The sequence below is a fragment of the Dipodomys ordii genome, unplaced genomic scaffold (genome assembly GCF_000151885.1).
Source record: "Dipodomys ordii isolate 6190 unplaced genomic scaffold, Dord_2.0 Scaffold98, whole genome shotgun sequence".
Taxonomy (NCBI): domain Eukaryota; kingdom Metazoa; phylum Chordata; class Mammalia; order Rodentia; family Heteromyidae; genus Dipodomys; species Dipodomys ordii.
In genome coordinates this window covers 2,995,451-3,010,372 of record NW_012267314.1, presented here as the reverse complement: position 1 = coordinate 3,010,372, position 14,922 = coordinate 2,995,451, and the positions used below count along the sequence as shown (strand labels likewise).

At 44.3% G+C, this 14,922-nt stretch overlaps 2 protein-coding genes across 4 annotated transcripts in view; both read right to left on the bottom strand.

Moving 5' to 3' along the window:
* The window catches only part of Fbxo5 (F-box protein 5), a 9,670-nt gene extending 9,320 nt beyond the window's left edge, over positions 1-350 (bottom strand). Inside the window, exon 1 of the mRNA XM_013026923.1 lies at positions 150-350. Coding sequence (XP_012882377.1) covers positions 150-258 — 109 coding nt within the window. The 5' untranslated portion in view covers positions 259-350. The remainder of the gene's footprint in view (positions 1-149) is intronic.
* Positions 351-5,863: 5,513 nt separating this feature from the next.
* Positions 5,864-12,854, bottom strand: Mtrf1l (mitochondrial translational release factor 1-like). 3 transcript variants are annotated; one of them, XM_013027018.1, is made up of 7 exons: positions 12,581-12,854; positions 11,371-11,450; positions 10,037-10,220; positions 9,403-9,566; positions 8,573-8,690; positions 7,341-7,477; positions 5,864-6,112 (listed from the first exon to the last, which is right to left on the bottom strand). In XM_013027018.1, the coding sequence occupies exons 1-7, from the start codon at positions 12,828-12,830 to the stop codon at positions 5,912-5,914; spliced, it is 1,134 nt and encodes a 377-aa protein (XP_012882472.1). In that variant the 5' UTR covers positions 12,831-12,854; the 3' UTR covers positions 5,864-5,911. The 3 variants fall into 3 exon arrangements, with proteins under 3 accessions (XP_012882472.1, XP_012882473.1, XP_012882474.1); XM_013027019.1 differs by lacking the exon at positions 12,581-12,854 and adding an exon at positions 12,147-12,168 and having other exon boundaries at positions 10,037-10,195; XM_013027020.1 differs by lacking the exon at positions 12,581-12,854 and adding an exon at positions 12,147-12,162.
* Between the last annotated feature and the right edge of the window lie 2,068 nt (positions 12,855-14,922).

Below are 14,922 nucleotides of genomic sequence, written 5' to 3'. Positions count from 1 at the left end.
TCGGAGCTCCCGGCCCACCCGGGTCTCTCCCTCCGACTCCGGCCGCCGCGAGGCCCCGCGATGCTCGCGCCAGGCCCAGCAGGACGAGGGGCACCGGCGACGAGGCGCCTCCCTTGCCCCGCACCCCGCGATGCGCGCCCCGCACTTACTCTCTGAGGGGCGAAGGCGCCCGGCGGCGGTGACCGAGCTGGAGCTGCACGGGCAGGAGCAGGAGCCGACGGGGGGCTGTGCGATGCAGCTGCAGCGTCGCCGGCTCATGCCAGGGGACGCAGGGTCCGCCGGGTCCACCTCAGGTGAAGGAATGCGGAGGCTCTGCCGGCCAGCCGCTGCTCAGACCTGAAACTCTTAAAAGGCGCCAGCTGGTACTTTTAAAATCTTTGAATTTGGTGCCCAAATCTGAGCGACCCAATAGGAAACGTCGTTCGTACGCGCGCACCAATAGGAAGGAGACGGGCGGGGACTCTCTCGCTTGCGTCCAATTGGAAGGCGCGAAGGCGGGGCCTCGCCGCGAAGCCCAGCCTCCTTCCATCAGGTCCGGCTCCGGCGGTCCGGAAAGATGCTGAGGCGGGGGCGGGGTCTCTGAGGATCGGAGCCCGCCGCCTGGCCCCACGCGGAGGGAGCGTACCACGCATGCGGACAGCCGCCGCGCTTCCCTTCGCCGACTCCAGACCCGGCCTTCTGAAAATCCTAACTTCAGCCCGCGGGTATCTCCGGCTTCTGCTTCAAGGTCTCTGACGAGCACTAAGGACACCCTTCTTTCTCCGGTCATTTTACAAGTGAAAGATCCGACAGCGGCGACTCCGGTGGTCGGGCAGAAAGACTTTCCGGAAGACGCGCCCTCCCCGCCCCCAGCCCCTGCAGTCCGCCTCTCTAGGATTTAGGCGCGCTCCTCTCTCCCTCCTAAACTCGCCCCTCCCACGGGCCAGTGCTTCTGCGCAGGCGCTGTAGGTAGGCGGTGGCCGCTGGCTTGGCGGGTTGGCGACTGCGCACTGGGGCCCCGCGTTTCCCTCCGAGGGCGGGGCGGGGTGCGGAGCGCGGGCAGGTAGCGCCGCGGAGGTGTGCGCGGGACGGAGGCGGCGGCCGGGTGGGCGGGCCTTCCGGCCGGGCTGGGGTGGGGCTGCAGCGTCCTTGTAAATCGGGTAACTTTGTATTTTCCCCCTTATGTGCCGCGCTAGGTGCATGACTTTGTGGTTACGCTCTCCTTTCCCTTCCTTTCTATCTCTAGAGGCTAAAGCCTCCCTCCTAAACGTTCACTAAAAACCCAGTGGCTCACGGCTGTCCTCCTGGCTGCTCAGGAGGCTGAGATGTGAGGATCGCGGTTCAAAGCCAGCCCGCGCAGGAGAACCGGGGGGCGGGGGGGACTTCTATCTCCAGTTAACCACCAAAGGCTGGAAGTGTAGGTGTGGCTCAGAGTGTAAAAGCACCAGCCTTGAGCTCGAAAGCCTGAGCGGGTTCAAGCCCCAAGATCCCCACGCACGCGCGCACACACACGCACACGCACGCACACACACTGCCCTGAGTATTTTTTGTACGGGAACGAATTCCCTGTTACTGTTATTAGTGACACTGCACGTGCCCCGCGTCGGCGTGGGAACGTTCTCTGCGCCCATCCTTTGCCTGCCACACCCACCCGTCCAGCCAGACATCGCGCCCCGCCTCCCCTAGGCCGGCTCTGGGGAGAACTGGCACACACACCGCCCTTTGTCGTCAGCCTCCGGAGAATGTTCGACTGCCAGTTGTGTTCAGTCTAGTTGGTGACACCTTGCGGGAGGCGGGGTGAATGAGTCCGAAGGGCTGGGTGGATCGGCCGTTATTTTTTAAATTTTCTTACACGTTGTTCACAGTAGAGATGTTTGCATTCGTTTTCATTTTTTAAAACGTTGCATCAGGGGCTGGAGGCGTGGCTTAAGCGGAAGAGCATCGAGCCAGCCCCCTGCAGGCCAGGGAGAGTGCGGTCCCAGCACTGGCCCACAGGACAAACCCTCCAAAACAACTCAATGTCGCATCGATCAGTGCATTACATTTTGCACTCACGGCACATGCTCTTATTCTAGCCTGGCGCTGGTTCTAAGTCCTAACGTTCCCAAAGCAGAAAAGGCTTGAATGACTCCTTATATGCAAATGAGAAAAAGGATGCCAGTAAGTGAAGGGACTGAAGAAAAAAAAAGTATGCTGTACTGAGGTACCTATCTCCATTCTTGGAGATAGGTTAAGGACTTGGATGCTCAGAAAAATTTCACCATCTTTGAACCATCATCTGAATGTTGAGCTGGCAATACAAAGACCTCTATAATCAGTAGAGAGAAGGCTAGAAAGTGTGGTAGAACTCACTAAAAAGAGATGAGTCGAGAGGTAAGAAGCCGGATCTTGTAGGATATTGCATGTAAAGTTTAGAGTTTTTCTGATAGTGCTTTGTAGTTGTAAGAATTTAACAAGATGCTTTGTTGAATGAGTTTATTAAAATCATACTAGGTTTCTTCTATGTGCTGTAAAAAAGTTAATATTAGCATTTAGTTCTCAAAATGACTTTAGGGTTAGGTTCATTTTATGGTGGTTGTATTAGAAGTTAATTGATTACTAGACTGACAGTCCTGCAGACCTGGAAGACTCCAGAGGAACACCTGATTGTGCTTAGAACCAAGAAGTCAAATTTCTCAGCTGGGGAGACTCAGAAGCCAGGCACTGGTGGCCAGGCCTATAATCCTAATTACTCAAGAAGCTGAGATCTGAGGGTTCCGGTCCCAAGCCAGCTCAAACAAATACAGGATTCTTTATCCCATAAATCATGAAGCTAAAATTGGAGGAGCAGTTCAAGTGGTAGGGTGTCAACATAGAGCAAAAAGCCAAGGGAGAGCTCAAGGTCCTGAGTTCAGGCTCCAATATCAACACCCACAGGCATGTAGTCTGTGCACTTGGCTGTTATGCCAGGGGCATGATACCTATTATCCTGTTTGACCTTAGAGATCATGTATATCACCTCTTTTATCTTCAGAGATAGAGATGAAAAATACTAAGGGGCAATTCTTTTCAACCTATAACTGAAATTATCTTATCTGGAATTCTTACTTTGTTGCAACTACCATAAACGTAATATGCATTAGCTCCTAAGTGGAACTGGTAACTATTATGGAGTTTTAAAATAACAATAGAGCTCTTACGTTTAAAAAAAAAACTCAGAAATTCAGCTATTTACACTTTTGTTATGGAGTACCTGAAATGTTCTACATGTGGTCAAGCACATATTTAGAGACAAGTTATGAGTCACAAGAAAGAGAGTAGATAAACTGGTCACTTGTAAGCTCTAGCCTCCAGCTTGAAAGACACTATGGACCTGCACAAGTGAAATGACAACATAAGCATCTAGCTCAAATGCACTCTGTGTACTATCATGAAAAAGGCTTATAAGGCAAAAGGAATTGGCGGCCGGTTCCAAATTCAAGAAATGTGAGAGAAACCCACCAAATCTGATCCATAACCTAGATCTTTGTGTGAAGCAGTTCTAACACATTTGAGGGAGGACTGGAGAAATTTGAATTACTGAATATTTAATTTTAGAACTAGGCTTAGGTGGCTCACATCTGTAATCCTAGCTACTCAGGAAGCTGAAATCTGAGGATCATGCATGGAAGCCAACAGGGCAGGAAAGCCCAGTCAAAAGGGGCTCAAGTGATAGAGTTCCAAACTTGATTGAAAAGCTAAGGTATAACACTCAGGCCCCAAGTTCAAGCCCCGATACTGTCACCAAAAAGAAAAAAAAGGTATTTTGGATTTACTGTGAATTTTGCTAAGTGACAAATGCCATTTACTGAAAGTGAAGTCTGAAATATTTAAGGGTGAAATGTTGACCTTTGCAATTTATTTCCAACACTAACCAAGTATGAAAACATATTACTGAAAGAGGCAGTGAGTATGCTGTTGCCAGTGAGATTTACTGCCTCTGAGCAACACTGGCCACCCACTGCACAGCCAGACCCTGGTCTTCATCCATTTGTGTTGCTGTAACCTAATACTGCATTGAGGTAAGTTATAAAGAACAGACACTCACTTCTCACAGGCCTGCAGACTTCAGAGTTCAAGACCAAGGTGCTGTCACCTGTTGTCTCAGTGCCCTCCTGCATTTTCATATAGCTGAATGCAAGCTAGCCAAAAGCTGCAACATTTTTTTTTCCAGTAGGTCGTGGGGCTTGAACTCTGGGCTTGGGCGCTGTCCCTGAGCTCTCTACTGCTTGAGCCACAGCACCACTTCTGGTTTCCTAGTGGTTTATTGGAGATAAGTCTCAAGGACTTTCCTGCCCAGGCTGGCTTTGAACTGTGATCCTCATTTCTCAGCCTGATTAGCTAGGATTACAGGCATGAACCTCTGGCGCCCGGCTTCGCTGCAACTCCTGTGTTGCTGGTCTTGGGGTTTGAACACAGGGCCTGGGTACTATCCCTGAATTTCCTTTGCTCAAGGCACTGTACATATGAGGCACCCACTTTCAGCTTTTTGGTGATTAATTAGATACACAAACTTTTCTGCCCAAGCTGGCTTTGAAATAAGATCCTCAGCTCTCACCTTCCCAAGTAGCTAGAATTACAGGCATGAGCCACAAGCACCTGGCTTAAAAAGATTCTTTTCTGAAGGCATTAACACCACTGACGAGGGTGAACTCTCATGACTTATTGTGGGACTCAGGGTCTTAATACTGCCACAATGGCCACACCTGGAGTTTGGAGCATGTGCATTCAAACCAGAGCAAGCTGTACATTTCTTTTTAGCCAGCCAGCACTATAGTAAACTGTTAGTCCAGGGCAATGGGAGGAACAGTGCAAGCAAGACTTCACTTCTATTCTGTGGCACAGCTACTGGGTCATCCTTAGGTACTGGTAACTTTCATCTACTTGGCCAGCCATGGGTACCCACATATTTGCTAACACATTTTTGTGTATTTCTGTATTTAAATAAGTGAATTCTGAGTAAAACAGTGCTTCATGTCAGTAGATTTCATCCAACCGGTTGAAGGTCCATGTGGTACCAAATAACAGCCTCCTCTCTAAGCAAGACATTAAGCAGACTGCCTTACGATTCTTCCTGGGTCTCTTAACATTCTTTTACACTGCAGATTTTGACTCATCGGTCTCAATAACAGGAGCTAATTGTTGCAGTAAATCTATACACACCCTATTCTGCTTCTATGGAGAACCTGATGCAGAAATTCAGTAAGGCTTACCATCCAAATTTTGCTCACACACTGATTGGGGGAGGGAGGGACTTGTTTTCTAGTCCTAAGGGACTACCTGCAAGACTCATTCACCAGCTGCACAGCAGCTCTGGCTCAGAAAAACCCAAGGCAAGCTCCATTATGAGGAAACAGGAGCCCACTTTCAAAAGTGTATGCTTTCACTGAATAATCTTTTCCAGTCCTACTAGGGTACTCTCCATTCTAGTATATCAACATTTACCTTTATACCTTTGTAATCATTAAGTCTATTAACAGTTAACTAATAACATGGTTTATCTCCTAAGACAATATTTTAAGTGTGGAATTTTTTCTCAGTCATGGGGCTTGAACTCTGGGCTTGGGCACTGTCCTGCGCTCTTCAGCTCAAGGCAAGCGCTCTACCATGTGAGCCACAGCGCCACTTCCAGTTTTCTAGTGGTTTATTGGAGATAAGACTCTCATGGACTTTCCTGCCCGAGCTGGCTTTGAACTGCAATCCTCAGATCTCAGCCTCCTGAGTAGCTAGGATTATAGGCGTGAGCCACGGCGCCCGGCTAAATGTGGAATTTTTTTTAAGTCAAGCCAAATTTTGTTCACACACCAAAAGCCTTACATAAAAATCATTTCCCCAAGATTTGTATATTTACACACAAACAACTAGCTACTAAAAATTTTTCCTCATTTTATGAAAAGCATGAGTACAAATCAACTTAAGTCTTTTTGGAAATGACTTCTACTAAAGATTCATAATCAGCATAGTCCTTCAGTGACTGTATGAGTTCATCCAGCAGACAGTCTCCTTGCATAAAACCTTCCAGATCATGCAGTGATTTGTTTATTCTATGATCTGTGACCCGGTTCTGTGGAAAATTGTATGTTCTTATTTTCTCTGATCTTCCTTTAGTTCCAACCTAGATATATAAGAAAAGACATGAGATGCAGTTAGATTCAGATATCTTAAGCTTACAAGTTTAGCTAACTTTGGTACGAGGTTTTTGATTTGCAATGACTCACAGTGCTAAAACCAAGTTTCAAACATACTGAGTCCCCAAATAACATAGGGTTCATATGATAAAGAAAAAAAAATGTGTTTTTTAAAATCACACAAGTTAATGTTTATATGCTTCTTCTCTGTGAATTCAATGCTCTGACTTTAGGTAACTTATTAACTCTAAACTTTAATTTTCATGTTTGTAAAATTCAAATACTACCTCCTACATAATGAGAGCTGGAAGACACGGTATGTTAGTAGATCATAAACATAATTTCTGTGAATGAATATAGACATCTTGAGGGTGACGAGGTGATAAATGATCCCATATTGAGAAAGTCCTATGAAGACTCTGTAAGGTATAAAATAGCAACTAGAAAATGACAGTAGTTTGCTTTCCAGCTTCCATAATTTCAAGAAGTAAAAGTAAATGGGTTTAGAAGCCACTCACACCTATAATCCTAGCTATTCAGGAGACTAAGATCTGATGATCTTGATTTGAAGCCAGTCTGGGTGAGATTCTTATCTCCAGAAAACTACCAAAAAAGCTGGAAGCAGCAGCGGCTCAAGTGGTATAGAGTGCTAGACTTGAGCAAAAGCAACTCAGGGATAGCACATAGGTCCTGAGTTGAAACCCCAGGACCAAAATAAAATGGGGATTCAGTGCATCTTTTTTTCAGTACTTTGACAAAGTCTGAGAAAAACTTCTTTGGATACAGAAAATCGGGTAAAGGTGTAAAATTATTACCCAGCAGGTATAGCCTGTATTTAAGCTACTTGTTTTCTTATTGGACCAATATATGGAAATAATTTTACATATAAAACACGAATTCAAGCCAGGTGCCAGTGGCTCACCTGCAATCCTAGAGACTTGGGATGCTGAAATCTGAGGATCACAGTTCAAAGCCAGCACAAGCAAGCAAGTCTGTTAGCCTCTTATCTCCAAATAACCACCAGAAAACTGGAAGTGGTACTGTGGTTCAATGTAGTAGTGTGCCAGCCTTGAGCAAAAGAGCTCAGAGACAGCACCCAGGCCTCAATTCAGACCCCAGTTCAAGCCTCATGACCAATAACAACAACAACAAAAAATAAACCTGAATTAATCTAGAACCATTTTATATTCTTCAAAGCATTAAGGTTCATTTTACCTGGACTTTCCTAGCACTGTATCTTTTACTTGTTTCTTCCTCCAGATACATGCTGTACAGCTTTGCACGCAGCTTTTTCATAGCTGTTTCTCTGTTTTTCAGTTGTGATCTCTCTTGCTGGCACTCAGAAACAATACCTGAATAGTGTTAGGAGTATGAAAGAATTTTATTTATTACCAAGGAATATTCCCTTCTCATCCTTTTTCTTCTACCTTCAAGTGAAGAGAAAAACAGGACTATATAACATATTTAAAGCTCTAACAATTTTGTAACCCTTACGAAACAACTCAACATTTAAGTCTGAGCTATAACACAAAGCATTTCATATATTAAAGGTAGATACTAGACAAAACATTTAGATTTAGTAGTTTGCCCATTTCCTCAGATAAAACAAAAAAAGCTACTGAGGAGAAATACATATGCATATACAGTATACACTAATAAACTGGCTGGAGGTATGGTTCAAGTAGTACAATCTGCTAGCAAGCATGCAACAAAGCCCTGAGAGTTCATACCCCAGGACTACCAATTAAAAATAAATAGCATATATATTAGCTCAAAATCCTACATGTAATACTTAATATTTTTGAGGATTTCTTTTGCCCCTGTTCCCTATCTGAAAACATTCACCCCTCTGCTATTTTTTTAAACAATTTGAGGTATGTCTTAATGCATCAGGGAACAACCAGTTTTTTTGAAATGTTTTAAGTGGTTGTAATATTTGCTTTTAGAGAGACATACTTTCAGGACAGGGAAAAGCTAGGCAGATGATAGGGATTTAAATATCAGGAGAAACCGTAGGTCTGACTGAGGTTCTTTATACTAAGTGAGCTGAGCAAGGTGAATGTAGGAATTTAAAATTTTTTTCTTTTCGAAATTTCTTGCATTAGTTTTTTTTTTTTTTGGTGATGCTTGGTCAAAACTGGCTTATAGTATGTGTTCTAGGTGGAAGTCCAACACTTCCATTTTCTCAAAGGAGACTATGTTGTCCAGTCCCCCAAGTGATTAAGACCAGTGATTTAGAGCACAGTCACTAATGTAGAAATCCACTTGAAGACCCCGCTTCTGTCTGGCTTTGCAGAGTATCAGCTAAAGAATCTAAATAAACCAAGTTATTGGCAATAGTCCTTCTAGTATATATTCCTTTGATAACAGGAATTTTCAAAGAAAATTAGTCAGATCCTTCAAAATTTTGTTTTTTCTCCAAAGGCTTAAATAGCAAAAGTACACACCTGTTGGAAGATGAAGTATCCGGACAGCACTGTCTGTAGTGTTTACATGTTGACCCCCAGCTCCACTGGCTCGTTTAGTGTCAATTCTCAAATCTTTTGGATTAATCACCAGATTAATCTATGAAGAAAAATTTGACTTAAAATTCTGTATATCATCTGTATTATTTCTGGGAACTACGGACTGCTCCTGGAAATAAGAATGCTACAATTCCTAAACCTTATGTTCCCTCACACAACTCCCCCCCAACTGTTGCTAGAAACATTAGATGATATATGACTCCAGTTTCCTCCTATTTCTTAAAAGCTCCAACTATCTCCAAGATGCTTCAAATCAAAGTGACTCCTGCCAACTACAACTACAACTGTTGTCTCCTACAACTGTTCTATTCCTTCTCTAGGCTTCTTAGACAAATCAGACCTAGAAAAAAAATTTCTTCAACCCTCTTACAGAACTCAAAATTAATAATAGAAAGCCTCAATCTTTCTTCTCAAAAAATTCATACTAATTCCTGAAAAACACAAGTTTCCTATCACACTTTTCATGAGAAGGAAAAGCATAACAAAAATTCACACAAAGCAAAGTCATTCTGAAGACAATCACAGCCTGTTCTATTTTACCTAGGAAGACGGTTTCACAATGTCTATGCAAGACTGGCTCATTTGTATATTTAAATTCTTACCATTTGTTGTAAAGTTACATGTTTTGTGCTAAGATACAATAAACTGTCAACAGCAATGCAAAATGTGAGAAATACCAAGATAAGAAAATTCAGTAAACTCTTGAGTGTGGCTGATTAAAGGTAACCATTTTGCTAAGTCCAGAATATTACCTCAGTAGGTTGGGGCAAGATTGCCACTGTCATGGTGCTAGTATGTACGCGGCCTTGCTTCTCGGTCTTTGGTACTCGCTGTACTCTGTGTACCCCTCCTTCATATTTCATGTGTTTATAGGCATCTGATCCCCCAATGCTGGCAGATGCATGTCGAAGGCCACCTTGAAAATACAGCGAAAATAGAATTCTTCTTAGTATTTCTATATATAAATTCTACATATAAATACCTGTCCATCACATCTACTATTTTGAAATAAATAGAAAAATTGAACCACAAAAGAATATAATCACAGAGAATGCAAACAATTAGCAAGTCTATCATGTTCAATGCTTTAATATGTAATCTTTACTGCTTTCAACTGCTAAACATGCATGTATGGTGCAAAACTGACATCAGTGACCTAGCAAAATGACTTCTTTAAACACCATTATTAGTCAATGATTATTACTGAATGCCTATCGTTTTTTGCAGCCTTTTCAATATATGTTGACATTCCAAGTTATTAGGTAAATAATGAACATAACACTCTTTTGACTTGCTGACAAATAAGTTCAAGTCAGGATCTTGCTAAGATACATGTGGATGAATTAAATTAATACTTTGCCAAAGCAAATTGACTGGTTTACTGACCTATTTCACTTGGAAAGTATTCCAGGATTTCAAAATGCCATCTTTTAAATGAAGCATATTGCTGATACATATCAAATATCTCTGAAGTAAACAACATTGCCTCCTGACCCCCAACTCCTGCAGTTACCTCCAGGATCAAATCATTTTCATCTGTTTCTTCTGAGGGAACCAAAAGTAAGATAATCTGTAAATTAAAAGAGTAATGCCCCTGCTATAATAAAGAATTATTTAAAATGTAATCTATGATAAATTTCTCTTAGCAATTCATTTAATGCTGTTTAATATTGTTCAACCATCTTACAACTAGAAATGCATAACTTCCACAAAATATTAACATTACAATGATATTATAAATGATATAAAATTCATCTAAAACTTGAAGGCTTATTTCTTCTTGAAGTTCTTATGTGCTTTTTATTAGTCCTCTATTCAGTGAATAGGAATTAAGTGCTTGTAAGTGAGGCATTATACCTTATGTAAAATGCAAAAGAAGATTCTAGCTCTATTCAAATTTAAGGCCTGGTAGGGCCTCAAATAAAAGCACTTAATCCGGGCACTGGTGGCTCAGGCCTGTAATCCTAGTTACTCAGGGAGCTGAGATCTGAGGATCACAGTTCAAAGCCAGCATGGGCAGGAAAGTCTGTGACTCTTACCTCCAATTAACCACCAGAAAACTGGAAGTGCAGCTGTGGCGCAAATGGTAGAGCACTTGCCTTGAGCTGAAGAGCTCAGGGACAGTTCTCAGGCCCAGAGTTCAAGCCACAAGACAAGAGCAAAAAACACAAAACAAAAAAAACCACTCAAGTTGCATTTGTGTTTCTTTAAGCTTTCTTATAAGGAAGAGAAAACTTGTAATATTTGAAGGCCAGAACTGGCTAACAGTACTGGACACAAAGATAAAGACATAATTACTGTGTGCTCTCGGCTCTATAACCTCTCTTCCCCAATTTTCCATCTCCTTAAAAACACAGGAGGAAAAAATGGGCCACTGTTTTATTGCCTTTCCAGGAAATGCTGATAATTTGAGACTTGTTTTATCCCTTTTACCATAATAAATAGGACCGCATGAAGTATGTCTTTTCCAGCATTAAGTATTTTGTTTGCAGTTAGTGGTAATAATATTATATTACAATGTATTGATATGTCAAGACACAACACTATATATCAGACATAATTGTTGAAAACTGCACCTCAATAGTTTAAAAATATTAAAAGTTTAAAAGTACCAAGTTTATTTTTTAAATACTAATTATTTCTTCAATTATTTTTACAAGCCTCTGAGAAAGTACATCAATAGTAATGGCATAAATTCTTAATTTCCACAAATACCATACCTGGTGCTTCAACTGACTTATTTCTTTTTGACACAAAGTGACTTCATTTTCTGCAAGTTTCCGTAAATCTTCATTCTCATCTAAGAGGTAGAATTACATTATCATAGCAATGCTGTATTGTCAACAGATTTAAGAGGTTTACTGCGGCAGATAAAGGGCACTTTATCTTTCAATAATGATCTAGGAGTACTTTATATATTAATTTTCGCAAGAATGTAACTGTAAAACTAAGAAAAAAAATCTGTGTAGATGAATATATAAAGAAGCTAAACTTTTCTAAAATTTCGCCCTTATGAAGGAATTCACCTAAAAAAAAAAAACTGAGTTTCCTACTTAGGCTCTACAAGAACAAATGAATGCATTTAGTTGTTTTTCGTGTCCCATCCAAAGGAAAGGTGGCTGCAAGAGAGTGAAGGTGGGGTTTGGAGGTCCAGGCGGCGATTTGGTGAAGCGAGCAAAGGAAACGCGGGAGGCCGCCGCGGTGCAGCAGGGCCCCGCCCCCTAACCGTGCAGCAGGTCCTCGGTCCCGCGCGGTTCCCGGGCCCGCCCCCCTCACCTCCGGCCCGGGCCTGACCGTGCAGCAGGGCCTCGGTCCCGCGCGGTTCCAGGGCCCGCTCCCATCACCTCCGGTCCCGGCCTCACCGCGCAGCAGGGCCTCGGTCCCGCGCGGTTCCCGGCCCCGCCCCCCTCACCTCCGGTCCGGGCCTGACCGTGCAGCAGGGTCTCTGTCCCGCGTGGTTCCCGGGCCCGCCCCGGCCCCCAGGGCCCGGCCTTACCGCGCAGCAGGGCCTCGGTCTCGCGCGGTTCCCGGCCCCGCCCCCCTCACCTCCGGTCCGGGCCTGACCGTGCAGCAGGGCCTCGGTCCCGCGCGGTTCCAGGGCCCGATCCCATCACCTCCGGTCCCGGCCTTACCGCGCAGCAGGGCCTCGGTCCCGCGCGGTTCTCGGCCCCAGGCCCGGCCTGACCGTGCAGCAGGGCCTCGGTCCCGCGGGGTTCCCGGCCCCAGGCCCGGCCTGACCGCGCAGCAGGGCCTCGGCCTCGCGCGGTTCCCGGGCCCGCCCCGGTCCCCAGGGCCAGGCCTGACCGCGCAGCAGGGCCTCGGTCCCGCGCGGTTCCCGGGCCCGCCCCCATCACCTCCGGTCCCGGCCTGACAGGGCCGCGGCCTCGCGCGGTTCCCGGGCCCGCCCCGGCCCCCAGGGCCCGGCCTTACCGCGCAGCAGGGCCTCGGTCTCCCGCAGCTCCCGCTCCTTCTCTCTCAGAAGCCGGGCCGCAGCCACCAACTCGGGGCCCCGGCCCTGTAACTGGGCCTCTGGGCGATCCAGTAAGGTCCTCAAGGGCCCGCCGCGGGCGAACAGCTCCTCCAGGGGCGGACCACCGAGGCTGAGGGCCCGGGGGCCCGGGCCGGGCGCCAGGCGGGCGCGCAGACACCGGACGGCGCTCCGCAGAAGCCCGCAGCGCATCCCCAGACCCAGCGCCCGGCGGCCCCAGAGCCGGAAGTGCCCGACGGGAACAGCCTCAAGTCTCGCGACAGTGCAGGAGTACGAGGTACAGGGTGAGAGCTCCGCCCCGCCCAGAGTCTAACTCCTCCCCCCGCCCTTGAAAGGACCAACCGGAAGCATTGGTGAAAACTTCCGGAAAAGCGTGGGAAAGATGCCGAAGGTCCTGGACCAAAAGTGGAGGGGCGGGGTGGAGAGAATGGATGGGGCGGGCCCGGGGCGGGCCCAGGCGCCTGGCACGGCTGTCGGCCCAGGTGAGTATTGCTGGCCTGTGGGGACTCGGGCTGGCCGGGGAAAGCAGCAGATTGCTGTTCTACCGGCGGGATCTGTTCCCTGATGCCACTGGGTGGTAACCGCCAAGGACGCGCACTGCAGGGGCAGAGGTCACCGCCACCAAGTCCTCTGCTCTCAGTAGTCTCAAGAGAGAATATTTGGGGTGTTTACTACTCTTCCTTTTTCTTGATCAAACATGCCTATTCATAATGGAGTTTGAACTCACATCCTCCGCATACTAGACAGGTGCTCCTACCACTTTAGCCTCCAGTACTTTTTTGCTTTATTTTTCAGATAGTCTCTGCCATATTTTGCCTTTACCTCCCTCCTCCCTCAAATGACACCTGTGGATAGGTGCTGAGAATACTGAAACTTATTATTGATACCATGTTTTCACAATTTTTAAAGGACTTGTTCACAGTCCGCCAGGGAAATGGATATGAGGGGGTAAGCACAGCCAATGTATTCCTGGAGATGCAAGGGTATCAGTCTTGGAATTCCTACCGCCTGATTTGGACAGCTCTATTAGGTGGTGCTTCGCTGTTCAATGTTCAGAAGAATGTTGTGCTGAAAGACCTTCTAATTTGCTCTTTGTATAAAACAATCGTGGTAAAAGTGGAAAATCTTAAAAGTGAAAATATTCTTCAGTCATCTAACAAACTAACAAGCATAAAATTCTACACAATTGAATTTCCTTTGTTGCTATTAGTGCTACTGTATATACAATTGTAAGATGAATTGGAAAAATGATATACCTCGAGTAATAAAAAAGTAGTTTTGCTACTTATTTACTTCAACTAATTACCTCTATATTTCCTTAGTTTGTACATTTCTGTGTTCAAGTTCACAGAACTTCATAAAATGCTTTGTTGTACAATAAGGTTGGAACCTATCTTAATTTTTAAATTTTATCTGAGTATCAGGACTCCCAAGTTGCTTATATCTCTATGAACAATTTTGATTCCCTAACTCTAAACTCATATGTCATGTTTTTTTTAGCCAAAGAAATAAATGGTGAAAGGGGTGGTAGGGGAAAAACAAAGGAGGAAGTAACAATGCTCTATAGGAATGTACTCATTACCTTACTCATGAAACTGTAACCCCTTTGTACAGTATCTTTACAATAAAAATATGTACTGAAATATATAAATGGTGAGTAATTTGAATTCAGCATGTTTCCCTCAGTTGAATTCTCAAAATGGAAGTTATTTCAATAATATATTTTATTATTTATAAGGGGTGCAAAATTGTAATCAATACTTATAGAGAAATGTAAAGAATCCATTTGGAATTTTATTTTCCTTCAGTGCACAAACAATTTAAACGTGTGAATGTCTGTTTTATCCCTACAGTGTTACTCCAATGAGGAAGCAATAACTGTTCTAAGGATACATTCGATTCTTTTATTAATTCAAAACATTTTAAGAAAGTTAATGTAATGCATATGCATTTTACAATGATATCCATAGGTTTCCATAATGTAGTTAAATGAAAACAGCTGTTGACTTATTAAAAATTCAAAATATAGAGACTTCTGAATTTTCTTATATCATTGTCATGCCCAAATTCTATTACATGGTGAAAATTCTAGCATTTTTCAGGAAGTCTATTAATGTACATAGATAAAATGATAAAAATAGGTTCAAGAAAAGGGGAATAAAAACCCATAAAAATTTAAATTAGAGGAAAAACAACTTGAATTTTCTATTCAATTGTTAAATACCTACAGTTAATTTGGCATCACAAAATTACCAAGCATGGTCTTTGTAAGTTTATTCATGCA